This window comes from Serinus canaria, chromosome 24 (genome assembly GCF_022539315.1).
Source record: "Serinus canaria isolate serCan28SL12 chromosome 24, serCan2020, whole genome shotgun sequence".
In the NCBI taxonomy this organism is placed as follows: domain Eukaryota; kingdom Metazoa; phylum Chordata; class Aves; order Passeriformes; family Fringillidae; genus Serinus; species Serinus canaria.
The window spans coordinates 6,512,587-6,533,987 of record NC_066337.1 but is presented as its reverse complement, the minus strand read 5'-3'; the positions used below and the strand labels follow the sequence as shown (position 1 = coordinate 6,533,987).

At 57.8% G+C, this 21,401-nt stretch overlaps 1 protein-coding gene and 1 long non-coding RNA gene across 5 annotated transcripts in view; both read left to right on the top strand.

Annotated features, from left to right (window-relative positions):
* CEP164 (centrosomal protein 164) overlaps window positions 1-14,653 on the top strand; it is a 30,488-nt gene extending 15,835 nt beyond the window's left edge. For all 4 annotated transcript variants that reach the window (XM_050983603.1, XM_050983602.1, XM_050983601.1 and 1 more), the window contains 20 exons: window positions 1,422-1,631; window positions 2,663-2,803; window positions 2,971-3,187; window positions 3,780-3,857; window positions 4,100-4,231; window positions 4,478-4,600; window positions 5,726-5,869; window positions 6,057-6,140; window positions 6,491-6,559; window positions 6,787-6,965; window positions 7,432-7,558; window positions 7,925-7,989; window positions 8,121-8,328; window positions 9,136-9,243; window positions 9,810-9,924; window positions 10,364-10,708; window positions 11,126-11,192; window positions 11,460-11,576; window positions 12,383-12,485; window positions 13,937-14,653. In XM_050983603.1, the coding sequence (XP_050839560.1) occupies window positions 1,422-1,631; window positions 2,663-2,803; window positions 2,971-3,187; window positions 3,780-3,857; window positions 4,100-4,231; window positions 4,478-4,600; window positions 5,726-5,869; window positions 6,057-6,140; window positions 6,491-6,559; window positions 6,787-6,965; window positions 7,432-7,558; window positions 7,925-7,989; window positions 8,121-8,328; window positions 9,136-9,243; window positions 9,810-9,924; window positions 10,364-10,708; window positions 11,126-11,192; window positions 11,460-11,576; window positions 12,383-12,482 (2,629 nt within the window). In that variant the 3' untranslated portion in view covers window positions 12,483-12,485; window positions 13,937-14,653. The remainder of the gene's footprint in view (window positions 1-1,421; window positions 1,632-2,662; window positions 2,804-2,970; window positions 3,188-3,779; window positions 3,858-4,099; window positions 4,232-4,477; window positions 4,601-5,725; window positions 5,870-6,056; window positions 6,141-6,490; window positions 6,560-6,786; window positions 6,966-7,431; window positions 7,559-7,924; window positions 7,990-8,120; window positions 8,329-9,135; window positions 9,244-9,809; window positions 9,925-10,363; window positions 10,709-11,125; window positions 11,193-11,459; window positions 11,577-12,382; window positions 12,486-13,936) is intronic.
* A 1,473-nt stretch (window positions 14,654-16,126) lies between these two features.
* On the top strand, window positions 16,127-18,974 carry LOC127060426 (uncharacterized). Its single transcript, XR_007779483.1, has 3 exons — window positions 16,127-16,319; window positions 17,073-17,124; window positions 18,697-18,974. It is a non-coding gene; the product is annotated as an uncharacterized LOC127060426 (long non-coding RNA).
* The last annotated feature ends 2,427 nt before the right edge of the window (window positions 18,975-21,401 follow it).

The following is a 21,401-nucleotide window of genomic DNA, read 5'->3' as shown; positions in this document are numbered from 1 at the left end:
TGGCTGGCGCTGGGGTTGGTGGGCATGGCGGGGCTGTGTGCCCGTGCCAGAGCTGTGCCCCTGCCCGAGTGCCAGGTGGGCAGCTGGGCAGGGCCAGGGCAGCAGCTCAGCCCTGGGGGCTGTGCCTCGGGACTGCCTGGGTTGAGGGGAGCTGCTGCTGTGTCTTTGGGAAAGCCATTCCCTGGCGTGCTCTCCCTTCCCGAGAAAGTTCCACACAGAACCTGCTGAGGGATGCTGAGCTGGGCAAAAAGGGCAAAACCCCCTCAGATCACCCCATTTACAGCCACTGGGCACCCTGGGGGCATTGAAATAGTGGGGTCAGAGCCCAAGCTGCTGTTGTGTGCCGCTCCAAGGGTGGTGGGTGTGGGTTCCTACCTGCAGCTCCGGGGATGTGAGCTGCTGACTCTGCACTGCCTGCCAAGTGACACAGCAGCAGATGCAGCTGCAGAGATCAGGCAGTGTCTCTGGGGACAGGGTGCTGGGGAAGGAATCTCTGCTCTCCCAGGAGCTGTGGTGCTGTGTAAATGTGTGTGTGCTGCCTGGGTCTCCTTTGGAGCAGAAACTGGGGCAAAAGAACACCGTGATAACCAGGTGGCAGGGGCTGAATTGCTCTGCAGAGCACCTGCACCTGCAGCGGGTGGTGTAGGGGGGGCACCATGAAGGGGGATTGTTCCAGAACCCCACCACTGTGCTCTGTCTTGCTCTTTTTGCTAATGGCTGCAGAAATGACCTTTTCTCTCCTGACTTGAGGCTGAAAAGCTGGGGCTGTTATTTCCCTGATTCCTGGCAGAAGTCCCTCTGCCTGGCACTGCCAGTCTCACAGCATGGTGAGACCTTCCTGCTCCAGCCTTCAGCAGCAAAGAACAAAAATCTTTCTTCCTAGATTAATCTCAATTTTCCCCTCCTTCCCCTTTAGCTTTTAATTTTGCTGCTCTCTCTCTGAAAAAAAAAACAAACCCTTAATTAGAACCAGATTTGGTTTGAATTTTTGGAGTGCTGAGGGCTTTTCCTGGAGCTGGCAAATTCCCAGCACACTTTAGGATGCAATTGCAGAAAAGTACCTGGTCCATGAGAAGCACCAATCCCTGGGCTGGGAGCAGGTACTGATGGCATCTGCTCCTGTGCCTGGCAGCCTGGCCAGGGCTTTTTGACCTCTCAAGGTGAGCTCTGGTGGGCCAAAATCAGAGTTATTTGGGCCTGGAGTGCAGCTGGGGCTGGGTTCAGTTTCTCAGCTGGAGATTCTCCAGAGGATCCACCAGTGATCCTCAGGATCTACCTGAGGTCAGCAAAGAAGGTTTTGGAGCAGGTGGCTCTGAGACTGTTGGTTTGGAGTTGATGCTCTGTGCAGGAGGTTGCTGTTCCTTTCATGTTACTCTGTTTTCTGTCACCCTTTTGCCAAAGGAGCTTTTTGTCTTTGGTAGGCACCCTGAGAAGGAAACTGAGCAGTCCTTGAGCCAGCCTCTCGATGAATCCCTGGAGGAAATAGTCAAGGAGGTGGAGACAGAGCTGGAGCAAGAGGAAATACATTTATTTCAAGCAAAGGGGGAGAAAACCCAGCAATTCCAGGAGGAGATGAGGCAGAAGGAGGAGGAAGCTGAAAAGCTTCTTCAGCAAAAAGAAAAGCCCCTCAGGTACTTTCCTTTTTTACTCCATCTCCTGCAAGCCTTTCCAAGGTGGGATTTCAGTGCTGCTGTAGCCACCACCTGGGAAGTGGGGCAGAGCTGGGGAAGGAGCAAGATCAGGGCTCTCAGGGAGGAGGAGGAGGAGGAGGAAGGACAGGCATTGTCAGGGACAGTTCTGTGTGTGAGGATCTGCAAAGCCAGTGGAACTCAGGAAAGGGCTCTGGCCCCCTGGCAGAGGGGCAGGAGAGCATCCTGCAGGGTGGTCCCACACACCCTGAGAGCTGTGGGTTGTGCTTAACCTGGGAGGAGTTTGCAGCTCAGTGCCTGGAGCTCTCCCACCTGGCAGCTGCTCAGACCCTGGCTGAATGGTGGGAGCAGGATGGAAATGGGAATGTTAGAGGAGGTGGGGTTACCCCAGAGGAGCTGTCTGCAGTTCTGCTAGGGGCTGTTTTACACAGGGCCTTCCACACCAGGCTCCTAGCACAGGGCAGGGATGGCTGTGGGAAAGCTGAGAGCAGGGCAGGGCTGGAGCAGCACTGGGAGTCTGCTCTTGGGGTTTCTCTGTTACCTTGCTGGCCTCGATGCTCATGTTCTGAGCAGCCAGAAACAGCATCTTGGCATGGAAATCATGGGGATGCAGTCTGGGTGGGAAGGAGGATGCAGAAATGGCACCTGAAGGGGGAAAAAACGTGTAGCAAAAGGTGTAAGATGGCAATGTGGAGCTTCCAGATGTGCTAATGCATCCAGGTACCCTGCCTGAGAGCCTACATCCATTTAGTGAGAGTGGATTTCACTTACCTGCAAAAAAAAAAAAGAACAAAAACCGCAAAAGAAGTGTAAACTATGATGATATAGCAAGTTTTAAACCCACACTGCTCAGGTTTGGTGCTGGGGCTGCATCTCCTGTGCCAGCAGCAGGTCCTGCAGGTGTGGGGGGAATGAATGTCTCACAGCCAGTGAGATCCCCAGCTGAGCTGGAGCCCTTGGAGAGGGGACTGGGAGACACTGAACCTATCTTCTTTGGTTTTATTTTCTGTCAGCACTCCAGAGGAAGATTTAGCAAAATCTGAGCAGGAAGAGGAAGAGGAAGAGTTGCTCCTCAGAGAGGAAAAAGCCAAGAGACTCGAAAAGCTGCGAGCCCAAATGGCCTCAGAGGTGGAGGCAGAGGAGGAGAGGCTGAGGTGAGAGGCTCTGCTGCCGTTCCTGGGGCTGTGCAGTGCTGGTTTGGGAGGGGAGGATTGGGCACATCCCTGCAGGGATGAGCTCTGGGCCTCCCTGCCCTGGCAGCAGCTCCGAGCCCCATCCAGTGCTGGGTCCCCATTTCTGTGCTCTGCTCCACACCCACCAGGGCAGAGCAGGAGGCCACGCTGCAGAAGCTCAGGGAAGAGTGGCAATCCCAGCAGCTGCTGGAGAAGGAGAGCCTGCAGAGGCAGCAGCAGCTTGCCCTGCAGGAAATGAAGCTGGCAGCAGAGGAGGCCCAGCAGAAGGAGATGAGTGAGCTGGAACAGGAGCAGGAGGAGTTCCTGAGCCAGCTCAGGGACAGGCTGGACAGGGAGAAGAAGAAGGTGAGATCTTTATTGCCAGGCAGGGCCAGCCTGGGCCATTGCTGGCTGGCAGGGCAGTGCCAAGTGTGGGATTAACTCTCAGCTGCAGGGTTTGGTGACAGCTCGCTGAGGGCACCAAGGGCAGTGCCAGGGCTGCTGGAGACACAGGGAGGTGGGCAGGAGAGCTCCCCCAGCTGTTATTACAGTGGTGATTAACTAACAATTACTTCAATGGCCACTCTGCATCTGAGGACAAGACAAGGATCACTCTGTGTGTGTGTCCCGAGCTAAGCCAGCCCTGTTATCAGATCAGAACTGGACTGAGGCACTTCATCAGCTCCCAGCACCTCTTTGGCTGCTGCTTCAGTCCTGCAGGGACTGGGGAGCCCCTCAGTGGGGCATTTCCAGTGCCTCCAGCCCAGCATGGCTGGGATTCATCGAGATCCCCTGGGAGGGAAAGCAGGGAGAGAGTCAAGGCACCTTGCAGAGATCCCAGTTTGGAGGGGGTCACTGCTCTGCCTTCTGATGCTTTGGGACAGAATTTAATTGCAAATGCACCTTGTGCCCACATGCTGAGGTTTCCCAGCAGACTGTTTTGCTCGTGTTTCTGTAGGCAGCAGAGGAGCTGGAAGAACAGTTTGCCAGTGAGCTCCAGCAGCTGAGGGCTGCAGCAGAGGAGAAGCACCGTGAGGTGAGGATGGTGTCCTCAGAATGTAAATTGTTGGTTGTTTGTTTTCCCCTCGTGCTGTCACCAAAGGTGGCCAGGGAGGGTGGCATGAGTTTTTTTTCCCCTCCCTAGCTATGGTTCTGGGCTGGCTCAGTGTTTGGCCGTGCTGCAGGCAGGGCCTGGTGAGGCTGTGCAGTGTCCTGGGGAGGACACGGGATGGATCCTGTGCCAAGGCTGAGAGTTTCTGTGGGTGGCTTTCCTGACAGGTCATTGCCAGCCTGCAAGCCCAGCTGGCAGAGGCACAGAGCAGCCAGGAGGCCCAGCTACGTGAGGAGCTGCAGAAAGCAGATCAGAAAGTGCAGGAAAAAGCCCTTAAAGTGAAGGAATACGAGCGTGAGGTGAGTGGTGGTTCTGTGCTGAGGGCTCTTCATGCTCTCAGGTGTGGGCTGAGCTCTGGTGCCCACATCCCCTGCCTTAGGGGCAGGACATCCCTCAGCATCTCCCCTCAGCGGGGTGAAGGCTTTGTGCTCCCCAGGACACAGTCCCTGATCCCACTCTGGGCTGGGTGGGAGGCTGGTGCTGGGGAGGCCACTCTGGTGCAGGGCTGCAGTTCAGGGGAGCCCCTTTCCCTGCCACCCCTGCAGCTCAGCGAGCTGATGAGCGACAGACGGCGGGAGGTGGAGAAGGAGCACGAGAGGAGAATGGAGAGGATGAGAGAGGAGCACAGGGAGGCCCTGGAGCGGATCCAGGAGCAGTACCAGGAGGAGGTACTGGGTGGGGGGCTGCACTCGCAGTGGGTGCTGCATGTCTGTGGGTGCTGCTGGAGATGCAATACAAGAGAGCCCTGTGTGCCCATGCTGAATTGCTGGAGAGCCCTGTGTGTCCGTGCTGGAGAGCCCTGTGTGTCCATGCTGGAGAGCCCTGTGTGCCCGTGCTGCATTGCTGGAGAGCCCTGTGTGCCCGTGCTGGAGAGCCCTGTGTGTCCGTGCTGGAGAGCCCTGTGTGCCTGTGCTGGAGAGCCCTGTGTGCCCGTGCTGGAGAGCCCTGTGTGCCCGTGCTGCACTGGAGAGCCCTGTGTGTCTGTGCTGGAGAGCCCTGTGTGCCCGTGCTGGAGAGCCCTGTGTGTCCATGCTGGAGAGCCCTGTGTGCCCGTGCTGCATTGCTGGAGAGCCCTGTGTGCCCGTGCTGGAGAGCCCTGTGTGCCCGTGCTGGAGAGCCCTGTGTGCCCGTGCTGCACTGGAGAGCCCTGTGTGCCCGTGCTGGAGAGCCCTGTGTGCCCGTGCTGGAGAGCCCTGTGTGCCTGTGCTGGAGAGCCCTGTGTGTCCGTGCTGGAGAGCCCTGTGTGCCTGTGCTGGAGAGCCCTGTGTGCCCGTGCTGGAGAGCCCTGTGTGCCTGTGCTGGAGAGCCCTGTGTGCCCGTGCTGGAGAGCCCTGTGTGTCCGTGCTGGAGAGCCCTGTGTGCCTGTGCTGCATTGCTGGAGAGCCCTGTGTGTCCATGCTGGAGAGCCCTGTGTGCCCGTGCTGGAGAGCCCTGTGTGTCCGTGCTGGAGAGCCCGTGTGCCTGTGCTGGAGAGCCCTGTGTGCCATGCTGGAGAGCCCTGTGTGCCCGTGCTGGAGAGCCCTGTGTGCCGTGCTGCAGAGCCCTGTGTGCCAATGCTGGAGAGCCCTGTGTGTCCGTGCTGGAGAGCCCTGTGTGCCCGTGCTGGAGAGCCCTGTGTGTCCATGCTGGAGAGCCCTGTGTGCCCGTGCTGGAGAGCCCTGTGTGTCCGTGCTGCATTGCTGCAGAGCCCTGTGTGTCCGTGCTGCATTGCTGGAGAGCCCTGTGTGCCCGTGCTGCATTGCTGGAGATCCCTGTGCCTCACAGAGGTGTTTCCCTGCCCTCTGGGCTGGCAGGAGCACAGGCAGAGGTCGGAGCTGCTGGAGGGGCTGCGCAGCGAGGCCGCGCGGCTGCGGCAGCTCCACGACACCGACGTGAAGGAGCTGCAGGCAGAGCTGGAGGGGAGGCTGACGGCCCTGCAGCAGAGGCACAGGGAGAAGGTGAGCAGCAGGCTCTGCCTCCGGCCCTTGGGGATCTTGAGGGGTGGCCTGGAGGCTCCCCAGCCTGTCCCCCTGTCTGTCACCATTGCAGGGTGATGGACACGAGTGGCAGGTCGCCCTCCCAGCTCGTGTTTTACTGGTGAGGGAGGAGCCTGTGCCCTTCTCTTTAACTCAGCTCCCTGTGCAGGAAAGAAAGCTCCAGGATTCAGAGAACGAGCTTGAGATCCGCATGAAGAACATCCAAGCCAGATCAGAGCAGCTCCTGAGCCAGGTGAGTCCTCTGCTGGGCTCACAGAGCTCCCCTGACCTGTGCCACTCCTTGGGCTGCTTCCTCACAGAGAGCTGCTCAGGAGAGCTCAGCCAGGGCTTCTGCTGCCATCCCACTCAGAGGTAAAGCTTTGTCACCAGTCAGAGCAGGGCTAAGCATTCCTGGTGCTGGTGTCTGCTGGGAGAGTCCAAGCTCTGGGCCTGCTCAGTGCTTTGGGGGGCAGTCAGAGGGGTGGTGAAGCAAACCTGACAACGCTCCTTGTTTTGGAAAGGTCTTGAGACTCAGGCCTGAGGTGCTGCTCAGCATCAGCAGTGTCCTGGCTCTGTCACTGCCCTGCCTTTCCCCTGTCACAGGAGGAGTCCCTGCAGAGGAGGAGGCAGCTGCTGCTGGATGAGGACGGACGGATGCAGCTGGAGAGAGACGTATGGACAACTGGGCTCTGGAGAGGGGCTGTGCTGCTCGGGGGCTGAGGGCAGCACCTCAGAGCTGGGGCTTTAGGAAAGCAGAGTGCTGGGTGGTGGGTCAGTTCTGAGCTCCCCAAAGAGAACAGCCCTGCTCTCCCAGGACTGCCGTGTGGCTGTGTAGCTCTGGGACCCCTTGTTTGGCTCTTGGGGAAATGACTGTGAGGGATCTTCTGGCTTTCTCCTAGGAAGCTGCCCTGGCCTCCCAGCGGCGCCTGGAGGAGAGCAGGAAGGAGCACTGCAGCCTGCTGGAGTCCGTCCGGCAGCTGCGCAGGACCCTGCAGGAGCTGCAGGACCAGAAGGCTGAGCTGGAGGCCCAGGTGGATTTGCTGCAGAGCCGGAGCCAGAGGCTGCACAAACGCATTGGGTGGGTGTGAGAAATTGCCTCTGATGCCCAAACATCTGCCCTGTGCCCCTGGCAAACCTTTCCAACCTAACCTGGGCCTCTCCCTGGCCTCTGAGCTCTGTGTTGGGCCATGTTCCTTCAGAATCCTCAGGTGCCCATGGGGGCACAGGGTTGCTGGGGGCTGGTTCTGGATTTTTCATTAATTCAGGGTGTGGATTTCAATTTGCTCCTCCACCTCTGCAGGTCAGGTTTGTCTCCTCCACTCCTGCCTTGGGTGGTTAATGAGATGCTGTGAGAGGGGCACTGAAATGCAAAGAGGTTTTCCTGAGGGGGCTGAGCTGCTCAGGAAGGGTGGAAAGCAGTTTCCTGCTCAGCCCTGGTGTTGTCTTGCACACCTGTGGCCCTTTCCCTGCTGGAATCTGGAGCTCACTGTGGACACCACTGCAGGCTAATCAAGTGCCTCTGCTGTTGCTTTTTCTTGTGGCAGAGAGCTGGAGGAAGCAATCAGGAGCAAGCAGGAGGCTCTGAAAGAACTGGAGGCAGAAGAAAGTGTGGAATCTCCAAGAAAGAAAGCTGAGCTCTGTGTTGAAGACCTGAGAGAAACTCCTCAAGCTGTGAGTAAAGAGCCTGTGAAGCTGTTTGCCTTGTGAGATCTGAGGCTGAAACTCCCTTGAAAATCCCAGCATTTGTTCCCCCTGTGTGAAACCATTTGAGGTGCAGAGATGGATTTTCTTTGCTGGTGTGTTCAGTAGTATTTGCAGGTGTCTGTCTATTATTAGTGGGTGGAGAGGAGTGTGGGGTACTCAAATCAAAAGCAGGGATGGAAATGTCATTGTTACCTTCAAGAGCCACGTCAAGAACAGCCCTGGTGCTGTGCTTGATCTGGGCAGTGCCAGAGTGATGTCATTGGATTCTCAGGGGGCCCTGGGCTTCTGTTTCCCCCATAAACACTTGGTTTTTGCAATGTGTCACCCTCCCAGCACTCGTCCAGAGAGCCTTCCCCAGCCTCCCAGAGCCCCGAGGAGAGCGAGCTCCAGCTCGACCGGTGAGATCCCGTGCCAGGAGAGCTCCCTGCTCTGCCCTTGGTGTGCACAGCAGGCACTGAGCCCCTTTTGGGGCTGCTGTGTGAGGTGTGCAGCAGCGCAGGGAGCCAGGACAGCCCTGCTTTCCCCACAGAGTGCAGAGCTACCTCTCGGCCGAGGGGCAGTCCCTGTGGAGCGCCAAGGAGTTCCTGCTGCGCCAGAGCCGCTCCCTGCGCCGGCGGCGCTCGGCGCTCAGGGCTGCCAGCCTGCAGTGGCACCAGGAGCTGCACAGGGCCCAGGGGGCCCAGCAGGATCCCCACAGCTCCCAGCTCCTGCAGGGAGTGCGCCAGAACCTGCAGGAGGTGAGCCCTGAGTGCTGCCTGAGCTCGGGTGTTGGGTGTCACAGAGCTCCCGCAGTCCTGGCATCAGCTCCTGGTGCTGTGGGTGGGGGCTTGGGGACCCTCTTGGTGTGGGCTTGGGGACCCTGGGCTTGGGGACCTTCTTGGTGTGGACTTGGTGACCCTCTTGGTGTGGGCTTGGGGACCCTGGGCTTGGTGACCCTCTTGGTGTGGACTTGGTGACCCTGGGCTTGGGGACCCTCTTGGTGTGGGCTTGGGGACCCTGGGCTTGGGGACCCTGGGCTTGGTGACCCTCTTGGTGTGGGCTTGGGGACCCTGGGCTTGGGGACCCTCTTGGTGTGGGCTTGGGGACCCTCTTGGTGTGGGCTTGGGGACCCTGGGGTTGGGGACCCTCTTGGTGTGGGCTTGGGGACCCTGGGCTTGGTGACCCTCTTGGTGTGGGCTTGGGGACCCTCTTGGTGCGGGCTTGGGGACCCTGGGGTTGGGGACCCTCTTGGTGTGGGCTTGAGGACCCTCTTGGTGTGGGCTTGGGGACCCTGGGCTTGGGTCCATTTGGGATGGGGGCTTGGGGACCCTCTTGGATGGGGTTTGGAGGTGATAGCTCCTTTTCCTCGGGCTGAGCCTGCTTTGAGCCATGTGCTCACCGTGCACAGCCCTTCCCACACTCTTGAACTTGGGGGGATTTCACTCCAGCAGCACTTGCTGTGCTGAGCAGAGTGAGGGGTGACACTCCCCCCAGCTGCTGACAGGGATTATTTCCTGTCATTGCTGTTTGATTTCCCTCCCTGGCGGGGCTGTTGGTCTGTGCAGGAGGCAAAGGAGCTGGACAAGATGAAGTCAGCCATGCAGAAAGGACAGGTGCTGCTGAAGAAGAAGGAGGAGAAGCTCAGCCAGCTGGAGTCCTCGCTGCTGGAGGAGGTAAACTCTCCTGCTGTTGGCAGCAGAGCTGGATTTTGGAACCACTTTCTGCGAGAGCACCAGAGGCTGCTGAGTGTGTGTCTGCAGAGGGCAGCTTGGAAAAGCTGCATGGATTGAGCCTGGAGGAAACAAGGGCAGGTCACCTCCTGTGAGCAGGATGGAGCTTGCTCTCCTGACCAAGGCAAACCTTGGAGCCTTTGGCTCTGCCACGTGGCCTCAGGCAGGGCAGCAGCAGATGCAAGAGAACCAGACCTTTGGTGGTCAAACTCTTGCCCTGGGCACAGAGAGCCCAGCCCTGCAAGAGCTCTGAGGTTATTTACAGCACAAACCACGCTGACTCCTGCTGCAGGGGCTGCTGCACGTGGCTGCTGGCTTTGGCCTCTGCTCTCTGAGAGCCACAGCAGTCTCTGGACATTCAGGCTGTGCTGTCAGGGCTGGAGACAAGTTTGCCTTCACTTGACCTGTGCCTGACTGCAGCCCAGCTCTGCAGGCAGATTTCCAGTGGCTTTTATGTTCCAGGGATGATACAGCAGGTTTTACTGGCATTGTTTTCCTGTCCTGAGCAGCTCTCAGATGAAGATACACTGAAGAGTGCTGCGTGCAGGAAGGTGGTGACGTTTGATCTGAGCACCTCTGAGGACACAAACAGCACGTCCAGTGTGAATCTGGGCCAGTCCAGGTGTAAGTGCCCACATGGGAGGCTCTAGGCCTGTTCTGCCTTTCCCTCTGCTCAGCTGTGTCCAAGGCAGGTCTGGGACTGCTCTGTGTCCCACACCTGGGTGAGAAACTTTCCTGCCTGGAGTGGCAGATAAGAGGAATGGGAGCTGTGAGGGAACCTGCCTTTTAAATCTCTGTGGATTATAAGATCTCTCTGGTTTCCCTCTGATCCTGCAGATCTGTATTGCTCTTCTGCAGGACTCTGGGCTTCCCCTTCCTCTGTCGTGGCAGGAGAAGCTGCTGCCACTCCCTCTCTGCTGCTCCTGCTTTCTCTTGGGCTTTGCTGGCCTGGAGTGGTGCTGGGGGAGGAAGGGCAGGCAGGCAGCAGGGTTGGGTTGCTTGCACACAGGCTGCTCTTGTCAGGGCTGGTCTGTGATCCCTTTCTTCCCCTTTCTTCCTTCAGCTGACTTGAGGATGGATTTCTGGCCCGTGCTGCAGCAGGACAAGATCCAGCACCTGAGGGACTCGGTGCAGAGCATCACCAGCGAGCTCAACGGGGTCCTGGGGCTCCTGGACTCCCTGAGCCAGCACCAGCCCCCTCTCCTCACCTCCACACCCCATCAGGGCATCCCTCTTCCCACCTACCCCTCCTTGGCAGGCCTGGGGGGGGGCAGCCCCCTGGGGAACCCCCCCAGGGTGTCCCCCCTGGACCAGTGGGCTCGGGGCAGCAGGCCCAGCTCTGGTTATCCCATCCCAGGACAGTCAGTGGACAACATGCTGGCAGAGAAATGGCACAGGTATTTCCCAGGTGAGTCTCCTGGCCTTGTTCCCCCCTGCTTTGCTGCCTGCAGCTTCTGATTTTGTCTCGGGCTTCCAGTGCTGGGGAGGGTGGGGGCACTGGTGCTGCTGAGGAAGGGTGCTGAGGGCATCAGGGATGAGAAGCTGCCTGCAGAAGTGCAGCATGGGGCTGATCCTCTCATCCTGCTCCTTAGTGCCCAAGGGAGCAGCAAGGGAGGAGCCAGGCCTGTCCCCTGGAGCCCCCTCTCCATCTGTGTCCTTGGTGTCCTCTTTGGGCAGTGTGCCCATGGTGCAGGAGAGCACACCCAGGCAGAAATGTGGATTTGTGGGCTCTGTGTTCCAGAAATGTGGATTTGTGGGCTCTGTGTTCCATGTCTCTTTGCAGAAATATGGGTTTGTGGGCTCTGTGTTCCATGTCTCTTTGCAGGTGGCTCCTCGTGGCTCGGTGGGACTCCTGTGCCCCTGGACAGCAAGCTGGGCTATGTCCCTGCAGAGTAAGGACTTTTTCCCTGAGTTCCCCTGTGCTGCTTTGTTTCTCTGCAGTGATTATTGGGTCACTCCTCACGTAACAGTAGATTACAATTTGATAATTACTGTGAACTACTTACTGAGGAGGAAAGGTGAACTATCAGTAGGTATATTAGAGGAGGTGTTTTTTTCTTCAGCAGCCCATCACTTTCTCATCTCTGGGATAATTTCTTCCCAGACCTCTTTTTTTCCCCCACTTACCCTCTCTCTCTCTCTCTCTCTCTCTGCCACAGTGAACAAATCAGGCTCTTCCAGCATTCCAAGTTCAGTGAGCCAGAGACAAAGAATATTGAGGTGATGATTGAGAGCAACAAGAAATGGCTGAAAGGCTTCAAGAAGGATTCCAAAGTGTATCTTTTACCTGGGTCTGGTCTTTAATTGCATTCCTGCTTCCCGCAGCAGGTGGGAGGAGGGTGGCAGGAGGGTGTGAAAGGAGGAGCTGAGCAGCAGTTTCGAGGCCTTGGCCCCTGTGGCAGTGCCTGTTCTGCAGAGGTGTTCAGCAGATGGAGCAGGAGGGATCTGTGTGCTGCTCTCGGGGCTGTACCTGGCTGAGGAAGTTTCCCTTCCTTTCCCTGTGTTGTGATGCTCTTCAGTGATGCTGCTCAGTGAAGGAGCAGTTGGAGCTGGGAATGTGAGGATTTGAAAACACGGATTTAAGCAGTGCAGAGTGGAGAATGGGGTGGGCAAGAAGGGGGTCTGGCTTTGCAGAGCTGCTTCAGGTGCTGTGGATGGAGCCCTTGGCACGGGCAGGCCCTGCTGAGCAGCCTGGGAGGAGGTGGGGGCACCTGGAGATGTGTGACTGGGGCAGGGGGGCTGGGCTGCCCCCAGAGCTCTCTCCAGCTCTGCTTTGAGGAATCCTGTAGCATGGGGCTGGATCCAGGCAGCAAGACCTCTCTGAGCAGTGGGCAGGGGTGCTCCCAGGCTGTGTGGTGCCAGCCTGTGCTGGGGCTCTGGGGGTCTCCTCAGTGTACACTGATCTGAGCAGCAAATCCCCGTGGGCTCCGCGCTGCCCTGAGCGTGGTGTGCCTCTGAACTGCCAATCCCCCTCTAATTCCATTTCCTGGGATGCAGCAGGCCAAACACAGCCTGTGTGCACTGGGCTGGCTCTGGAACCTGTCCTGCTGTGGGCCAGGCTTTTCCTTCACCCAGCTGCCAGAGCTCTCTCCCCACGGGCACAGAAACCCCCAGGCAGCACCCCCAGCCTCCTGCAGCTGGGACTGGATGAAAACAGAGAGATCAAGGTGTACCACTACTGACAGGTGGGGTTTTTCTCTGCAGGGAGGGTGGGGTGAGGGCCCTGTGCAGTCTCCCCAGCAGTAGGCTGGGTTTTGGGGATGCCCACCCAGGCACCTCCACTCTGTGGCCACGTCCTTGAAACTGGATGTTTCTGCAAGAGAGTGGAGGAAGGAGGAAGAGAACTTCCCAGGCGGGTTCTTCTAATCCTGTAATGTGTCCAAATATACTTTATAGACTGTTTAATCCAGCAGTGACATATCAGGGCTTCAATAAATCAACATTTCCCTCATTAGTATTCCAGCGATGGCAAGGCAGGGCTGTGAATCACAGAGGACTTGGAGTAACTGGTCAAGGGGGAGGATGTGCATCCAGCTGAGGCTCTGCTGGAGGAAATGGGTCAGGGAATGAGCCTGCCCCATGCCCAGCAGTGCCTGGTGGCAGGTGGGCCGTGGCAGGTGGCCTCTGGCATGTGGGAGCAGCAGAATGGGGGTAGAATCAGGGAATGGCACATTCTGGCTCCTGGGGAATGTTCTGCTTGTTTTGGGGTGGAAGCTGAGGGAGCTGAACCAAGAGTGGCACATCTGGAGGAGCCCTCCCTGCTCCTCTCACACCAGACTGGCCAGAGCTGTGCAGCAAAGCAGCTGCTGCAGCTCTGTCCCCTGATGGCAGCAGGAGCAGGAGGGTGGCAGGACATGGCAGGGTCTGTGCATGCAGCTCTGTCCCCTGACAGCAGCAGGAGCAGGGAGGTGGCAGGACATGGCAGGGTCTGTGCATGCAGCTCTGTCCCCTGACAGCAGCAGGAGCAGGGAGGTGGCAGGACACGGGGAGGGTCTGTGCAGGCAGCTCTGTCCCCTGATGGCAGCAGGAGCAGGGGGGTGGCAGGACACGGGGAGGGTCTGTGCATGCAGCTCTGTCCCCTGATGGCAGCAGGAGCAGGGAGGTGGCAGGACACGGGGAGGGTCTGTGCAGGCAGCTCTGTCCCCTGATGGCAGCAGGAGCAGAAGGGTGGCAGGACATGGCAGGGTCTGTGCAGGCACGGTGAGGAGCTCCTGTGGGTGCTGGGACAGCCCCACCTGCATCCTTCATGCCCTGGGGAGAGGGATCCAGCTCAGCAGCTGGGATCTCTTTCCATGCACGGGTGGGAGCCCCTGCCATGAATCCTGGAGCCCAGAATTGCTGCTCCTGCAGCAGCTCTGCAGTGATCTGGGGGAGCAGGGCTGTGGGGAGGCTGGAGAGTGGCTGAGGAGTTGGGATGGCAGCTCCTGGAGCTCCCAGTGGCTCATGGCTTTGCTCACCAGGTTCCTCTGGAAAGGCCACATGCAGAGGGTGTCCCAGCCCGCTGGGATGCTTGGAACTGGGAGGGGTTTCACCCTCGCCAGCGGGGAGGAGCCAGGCTTTCACGGGAAGGTGCTATTTGGTTGTCTTTGTCAGTATTTGCTCCGAGCTGACTCTAAATATTTGATGCTTTAAAAAGCTGCCGAGCCGCTCGCCCCTTCCGGCTGACGAGGACGCTGCACTTCAAGGGAGCCCATCTGTGAGAAACCATCTTCAAAGCCTTTCTCCCGAGACAGCTGCTGGGGGGAGGCTCTGGAGCTGCTGCCCCACACCCCCTGTGCCGTGAGAGCCCCTGGGGGGTGAGGGTGGGCAGGGGGAGCCCCCAGCTCTGCTCCCTGCGTGCAGCACGCTGGCACACACCGAGAGCCTGGCACGGGGACGTTTACTTGCAAATAGAAATACGGAAATATTTTTTTGATGAACACCATTTTAATACTCTTAAGAATGTATTTATTTTATTTTTTCCTTGCTGTTTTTCTAGAATTTTTGTAATTGCTCAGTAGCCTTATTCCTTCCTAGGAAAGGAGGGGTCCAAACACGGGTATCCCCCTGCTGCTGGATTGAACAAACCCCTTCCTGTAGGGATTTGCTTTTAGTTTGCTGCATGCTCAGAGGACACCTGGCAGTCCTTCCAGCCAGGGGTTTTAGAGACCCCACAGCTGTGGTTGCTGTGGCCCAAGCCATATCACTGAGTCCATTCTGTGTTTTGGGAGAAGCATGCATTAATGGTGCAGGGAAATGCCATTTTTAAACAATAACTTGGTTTGAAACATGCTCCTTTTTCCTTTTAAAACGCGGGGTAGCAGCTGTATCTGGTTTTGTATAAATTAAATCAACATGAGCCTGTTTTGTATGATGCTGGTGGTTGTCACTCTGTTTTGTTGTAGCTGGGTATCCTGCTGTACTTACCTCTCACATCTCCCCCTGTCTCTGGGCTCTCTCATGTTTTTTTTCTTGTCAAGGTCATTTCTGACAGTTCCCAAGACCACTTAAGCTCGCTGGGGCTTTGTTACCATTATTCTTTTAAGTATCTGGACAGGGTAGCAAATGCAGAGGCAGAGAGAAGAAAGCTGAAAACCAAAACTACAAAACGCAAACAAGGCGTCTCTCTGGCAGCCTGGATCTGTGAAATGTCTCCCTGCAGCTTGGCTAGGGCTGCTGCTTTCCCCTGGCTTTGGGAGCAGCCAGGAACTGCCCCAGCAGCGTGCTGGGTGCTGTGGGATCTCTGAGTAACCCTCACCAGGATTTAGGGAGGCTTGGTGACGTGTTCTCCTCCTGCTCCCATCTCCTGCTCGCCTCCTGCCAGCAGCCTGTGGGAGCTGGTGAGGCACAGGGGGGCAGGGTGTGCACCAGGTGAGGCACAGGGTGGGGCAGGGTGTGCACCAGGTGAGGCACAGGGGGGGCAGGGTGTGCACCAGGTGAGGCACAGGGTGGAGCAGGGTGTGCACCAGGTGAGGCACAGGGTGGGGCAGGGTGTGCACCAGGTGAGGCACAGGGTGGGGCAGGGTATGCACCAGGTGAGGCACAGGGTGGGGCAGGGTGTGCATCAGCTTGTGCACAAGTGGAGGCAGCTAGTTTTGTCCTCAAAAAGAGAACAAAGCACCTCCAGGCTTTTTTGCCCCAGTTGCTGCTGTGCCTGAGCTGCACTGGTGTGTCTTTGCCCTCTGGAGAGCTGGATAAGAGCTCTGGAGGCAGCCCACGCTGTCCAGGCAGGCACTGCTGGGGACAAGGCTCCCACCCCACTGCTGAGCATCCCAAATCCCAGCTGGAGTGTAGGGTGCCCTGGGTGGGCTGTGACCCAGCCGAGGGGGGTCCCCATGGAGCAGGTGTGACCCCAGGCTGGGCTGGGCTGTCTGTGCCTGCTCCTGGAGCAGAGGATTTGCCTTTCCTGGAATGCCAGCCCTGTCAGCTGGAGATACTGCGATTAGAAGAGCAAAAGGGCAGGGCCTGATTACTTCAGCAAGCTGAGCAGGGCTGTAAGCTCATTAAGGGGCTTGGCCTCTGCCTGCCCAAGGAGGCACAGCTCAGTCCTGGCAGCTGGAGGTCCTGGAGTGCTGCTCCCAGAGCTCCTGGGCCGAGGCAGCCCCCGCACCCCTGGCCATGCTGGGCACCCTGATGACAGCGCTGTTCTTCGTGGTGAGGGTGGTCAGACAGGTGAGTCCTCCCAGAAGGAGCTTCTACTGCTGCAGTGCAGTTCTCACCTGCCCGGGGCAGGGAGAGGAGGCAGCAGCTCCTGCCTGCCCTGCTGGGAATGGCTTCTGTGCCTCCTAAACCACCTGGCCAGGAGGGCTGGGAGTGCTGTGGGGTCGGGGAGGGCTGGCATCTCTGGTGCTGAGCGTGGCTGAGCAGCTCTTTCTGTTCTTCTTCCTCCCCTGTTGTCTTCCCTGCTGAAAAACCTTCCCCGTGTGCAGCTGGGGACCAACCTGTTCCGTGAGGAGCCCCTGCCTTACCTGGTGTACCAGCCCCTGCCCTGGCAGATCCAGTGCGTGTCCCAGAGCCGCCGCACCAGCCGGGACAGCGAGGTGAGGGATGCCGGGACAGCCAGGTGAGGGATGCTGGCACTGCCAGAACAGCCAGGTGAGGCTGCTGGCACTGCCAGGACAGCCAGGTGAGGGATGCTGGCACTGCCAGGACATCCAGGTGAGGCTGCTGGCACTGCCAGGACAGCCAGGTGAGGGATGCTGGCACTGCCAGGACAGCCAGGTGAGGGATGCTGGCACTGCCAGGACAGCAGATGAGGGATGCTGGCACTGCCAGGACAGCAGGCTCAGGGGGTGGCAGTGCTGCTGCAGGGGCAGCTGTGAGCCAGGCAGCCTGGAGGTTTAGGCAAAGGGGAAATGTAGTGTCAGGAGGGCAAGGTAAGCTGGAAAATGTTGGAGAGGTATTTGCAGACAAATTCAAGCTTATTTTTAGAAATGGGAATATCCTCTGGAAGGCCTGGCAGCCCAGGAGCTGCAGGTTCATGGTGTGGGGCTGTCTCCTTACTGGTTTGAAATGCAGATCCAGTGAGGATAGCCTGTGCCAACATCCATCCGTGGACTGGAGCATCTCACTGCTCTGAGTTTGGCTGCAGAGCTATTTCCTGCCTCTCCTTGGAGGTCTTTCCATAAATGCAGATTAATTAATCAGAGCTCTTTAAGGGAACAACAGTAAGCATGTTCCAGTTTCCTAAAGGGAATGGAGAGTGGAAGGTTCCTGGCTGGCCTGAACGGGACTGCCCTCACTGCCTCTGCCTGGGATAGAGCTAACTTTTATTTTATTTCTCTACTTTCTAGAGAGGCAGGAACTCCCGGCACAACAGCATCTACTCGCTTTCTGGAGAGAAAGGTGAGTGTGGAACAGGCAGGGAGGCAGGAAAAAGCCCCAATCAACGCAAGAAACGGGTGGAACTCAGGGCTGGGACTTGGATGCAGCAGAAGAGCAGGCATTGCAGTACCTGCATCCTTTTTGGCTTCTCTCTCCTTCCCATCCTTCTTGGCCTCTCTCTCCTTCCACAGATCTGTCTGTGACGTTATTAAGGGGTATTTGATGATGAGATATTTGTTAGTGTGTGTAGCATCAGCCAGAGAAGGTCCCAGTGCTGCAGGGCTGAATTTATAACCCCAATGTGTCTGTGCAGACCCCAGCTCCCCTCTTCCCTGGAAATCTGCCCCACTGACTCCCCTGGGGCCATGCTGTCCCATGGAACAGCCCCCTTCTCCTGCTTCTGGGAGAACCACCTGGCATTCACCCCTCCTCTCTGGGACTGTCTCGAGGCCCTGCAGTGCTCAGCAAAGAGGATTTCAGCCCTGCTATTCTTGGTGCCGAGCAGATAAGGGACGTGGGGGCTGGGGCTGCCTCCCCTCCCCATGGCCCAGGAGCTCTGCCCAGCCTGGCTCTGGGCTGGGGTTCACTGCAAACAGGGGCAGGTCCGGGGGTGCCAGGGGCTGAGCCCCTCGGGCAGGTCCGGGGGTGCCAGGGGCTGAGCCCCTCGGGCAGGTCCGGGGGTGCCAGGGGCTGAGCCCCTCGGGCAGGTCCGGGGTGCCAGGGGCTGAGCCCCTCGGGCAGGTCCGGGGGTGCCAGGGGCTGAGCCCCTCGGGCAGGTCTGGGTGTGCCAGGGGCTGAGCCCCTCGGGCAGGTGAGCTCGTGGCAGAGCTGCCCAGCCAAGGCTCGCCCTGCCAGTGCCCAGCAGTGCCTGTCCTCAGCCTCTGCCCTTGGGCAGGATTCACAGCTGGCAGTGTCTTGTTGAGCAGGGCAGGGGGGAGCCTGCTCCCTCCTTTTATTTATCCTTTTACTCTGCAGTTTCTTTCAGGCAGGGAAGGGAGATGGGTTCAGGTGGCAGCGGTGAGTTTGTTCAGCAGCATCTGGCCCCAGGATTGCTGATGGCTGCTCGGGGGGTGCTTAGCAGTGACACAGTGGCTTAGAGGAGCACCGCTGAGTGGCTTTGATGCAGTTCCTGTTGAATTTCACAATACTTCCCTAATGCCACATTAAGCGGGAGTGGGGAGGGCTCCCATTTGTCAGCGTGAGAGCTTTATTGCTGCGCGGGGCCGGGCTCGCTTCTAATCTTATTTGTGTGTGCGAAAGTAAGTGAGCATCCTGCGTGGTGATTAAACGTGGGGAAGCTGCTGCCTTCGGGGACTGGAGCTGGGTAAATAGAGGGCTTAGCCTTGCCAGGGAGGCTGGGCTTTGCTCTGCCTCCTGCTCCCTGCTCCTTCTGCCCTGGAGCTGTCCCTGTGAGCCGGTGGAGTGGTGGTTTCGTGCTGAGAGCTCTGCAGCAAGGCCAGCTGTCCTGTCTGGGCAATGGGGAGGCCACTGATCCCATGGGGGTGATGCCAGAGCCCTGCCCTGCTCCGTGGAGCTTGTTCAGGGCTGCTGGCACTGTCTGTGCTAACTGTGATGCTCTGTTTGCCCCCCCAGGTGACGTGACCCCTGATGGCAGCAAGGAGAGCAAGGTCACTGACCCCTCTGAGAGGGCAGCCATCACCATCCAGACCCACTTCAGGAGGTACCAGCAGCAGAAGCAGGAGAAGAAGTAGCCACAGCAGCCACCTGTGGCCTGCACTGTCCCTCCTGTTTGTGTGTTCTGTACCCCAGAGGCATTTGGGGCTGTGGTGACTGTGAACCTGCCCCGATTCGTAGCTCCTGGTGCAGGTGTAGGTTCTCTGCCCTTGTGTTGGTGCTCACAGGAGTTCTCCGTCCTGCTCAGTCCTTCCCCAGACAGCATCACTTCGTGGGCCAGGTCACAGCTGCTGAGGGGCTGCTGGGGACAGGGCACCGGTGTCACAGCACGTTTGGGAGCCTTGGCCAGCCCTTGAGTGATGCTGTGAGCCCCAGCAGCTGTGTGGGTGGGAGGGGGTCCAGCACAGCAGAGTCGGATTCTGCAGGCTGGTCGCTGCCCAGCTGGGGATTGTTTCACCCCAAGGACCCTCCCCTGTGCCTCCACCTCCTCCATTCTGCCTCTGCAGCTGGGTAGAACAGTTGCCTTTGTCCCCTGCTCTGTGTGGCCAGCAGAGAGGCCAGCAGGGTGCGTGGGGCCAGCCTGGAGTGGGACATTGCCAGGGGAACGTGCTGCAGGCGAGGAGGGGAGCAGGAGGTGAGCTGGGAGCTGCTCTTTCCTTTCCTGGGCAGAGCTGCTTGGGGTGTCCTGGTTCCAGAGCAGCACTGGGTGGGACTCTGTGTCCTGGGGCTGACCCCCCTTTCCTTCCCCAGGCAGCCCCCTGGCAATGCTGGGGTTGGGCTTGGAGCCCACCCAGCCCCCTGGCCTACTCCTCTGGGGCATTCCTGAGCTTGGTGGCTTCCTCTCTGCTGTTGGGAGGCAGAGCTGGTCTGACATGGCCTGAGGGGGCTGTTCTCCTTCCCACCCTGCTGTGGTGAAGGGCAGGGGGCTCCCTGGGAGCAGGGGGGTGGCAGGGGCTCAGGGGGACTGCTGGAAACTCGTGCTGTGTTAAAATGTGCAGGGCCAGGGCTTGTGCCTGCCAGGGAAGGGAAGGGGGCAATCCTTGCTGAGATGTAGAAGGAAATCTACTAGGCAATTCCAATAAAGTTGTATTAATCTCTGTTAATCTGTTCCTCTATTTATCTTGCTAATCTGCTTACTCTCACGGCTGAACACGCTTGCCTTTTCTTGCCTCTTCTACTTTTAATTCTGTTTTCCCCTTCTATTTCTATTCCAAGCTGGGGTTGGTATTTTGGAGGTGCTGCCTGGCTGTGACCCTGGTTTAAGGGCTGGGCACTTGGTTTTCTTTAAAGCCTGTGTTGTGTAATGGTTTATAAATGTTCTGTGCTCTGATGCCTCCCCACCAGCCTGGCTGGGAAGGGTCTGCCCCTCTCCATATGGGATCTTCCTTGACAGAGTTTGGCTCTGAGTGCTACCTGAATAATGGCCAAAAATTATAAAAAATGGGCACAAGAAATTGTCTTTGCAGCTTGTTTCTCAAGCCCCAGAGGTGAACAGCTGCCAGGCTCTGGCCAAGGCGCTGCCTGCTCTGCAGGATTCCAGGAGATACCTTTGTTAGGAAGAACCAGATGGCAAAGGAGGATCTGCTGGCCAGTGTGCCAGCAGGCTGGGAAGGGCACTGCAGAGCTGCAGTAACATCACTGTATTTGCATGTCATTTTAATTTGGGTACTCCAATTAAAAGAAAAAAAAACAAGGAGAGAGAGAGGTTGAAAAAAATTACCTCTGCAGTGCTTGATTATAGCTGATGAATTAAACCCTGTCAAGAGCAACAACAACAAAAAAAAGAAGGGTACAAATCTGTGTGTAGATAATCCAACTGCTTTGGGCTGAAATGGAAATGGATCTGTTTGTAAGGAAAGAGCTGGAGCCAGCTGGTACCCTGCATGGATGGGAAAGTAATGGAAACTTGAGCTTATAAATTACAGGAAAAAAGGAAATGAAAGTGCAGTTAGTTAACTACACCTCAGACAGCACCAGAAAGGGGAACTTCTACTTTGGGTTACTAAACAAGAGTTAATAATGGCCTGAGCTGGTTTTTGCCTTTGGAGCAGGTAAGGGGGGCTGGCAGCCCTGGGCTCTCAAGTGCTCTTGTTTTCACAACCTTGTATGAAAGGGGGGAAGTAGCAGCAGCATTTCTTTGGTCTGATATTGGCGTGGCTTGTGGTGAAAACTGAGGGGGAAATAAGAACAAATGACTGGGTGAGGTGGTGCTGGGTGGTTCTCTGTGCTGCCCTGTGTCCTGGGGCACCTGTGCAGTGCTGTGCTGCCCTGAGCCTCGATTCACCAGGATTCAGGGAGGCAGAGACACCAGGGGCAGGGCTCTGCTGGATTCCCCAGGCTCCAGGCTGTGCTGGATCCACCACGGCACATTCCAGCGTGACCAAGGACAGCGGTGCTCCTTCTCCTGCTCTCAGCTGGGGCTGGGACACATCCCAGGGAGCAAGACCCTGCCTGGAGGAGCTGCTGTGCCTCGCTGGATGCTGGATCCCATGCTGGAGCCACCCTGCACTTACCGTGAGCTGCCAGAGCTGTGCTGTGCCTCACAAGGGTTGGGCAGCCGTTCACTCCTCTGCACGAGCTGGACCAGGATTCCTGTTTGGCACCACGCTTTGTCCTGGGCTGGAGCTGGACTTGTACTGCTCTCTCCGTGCTGTGGCACACTC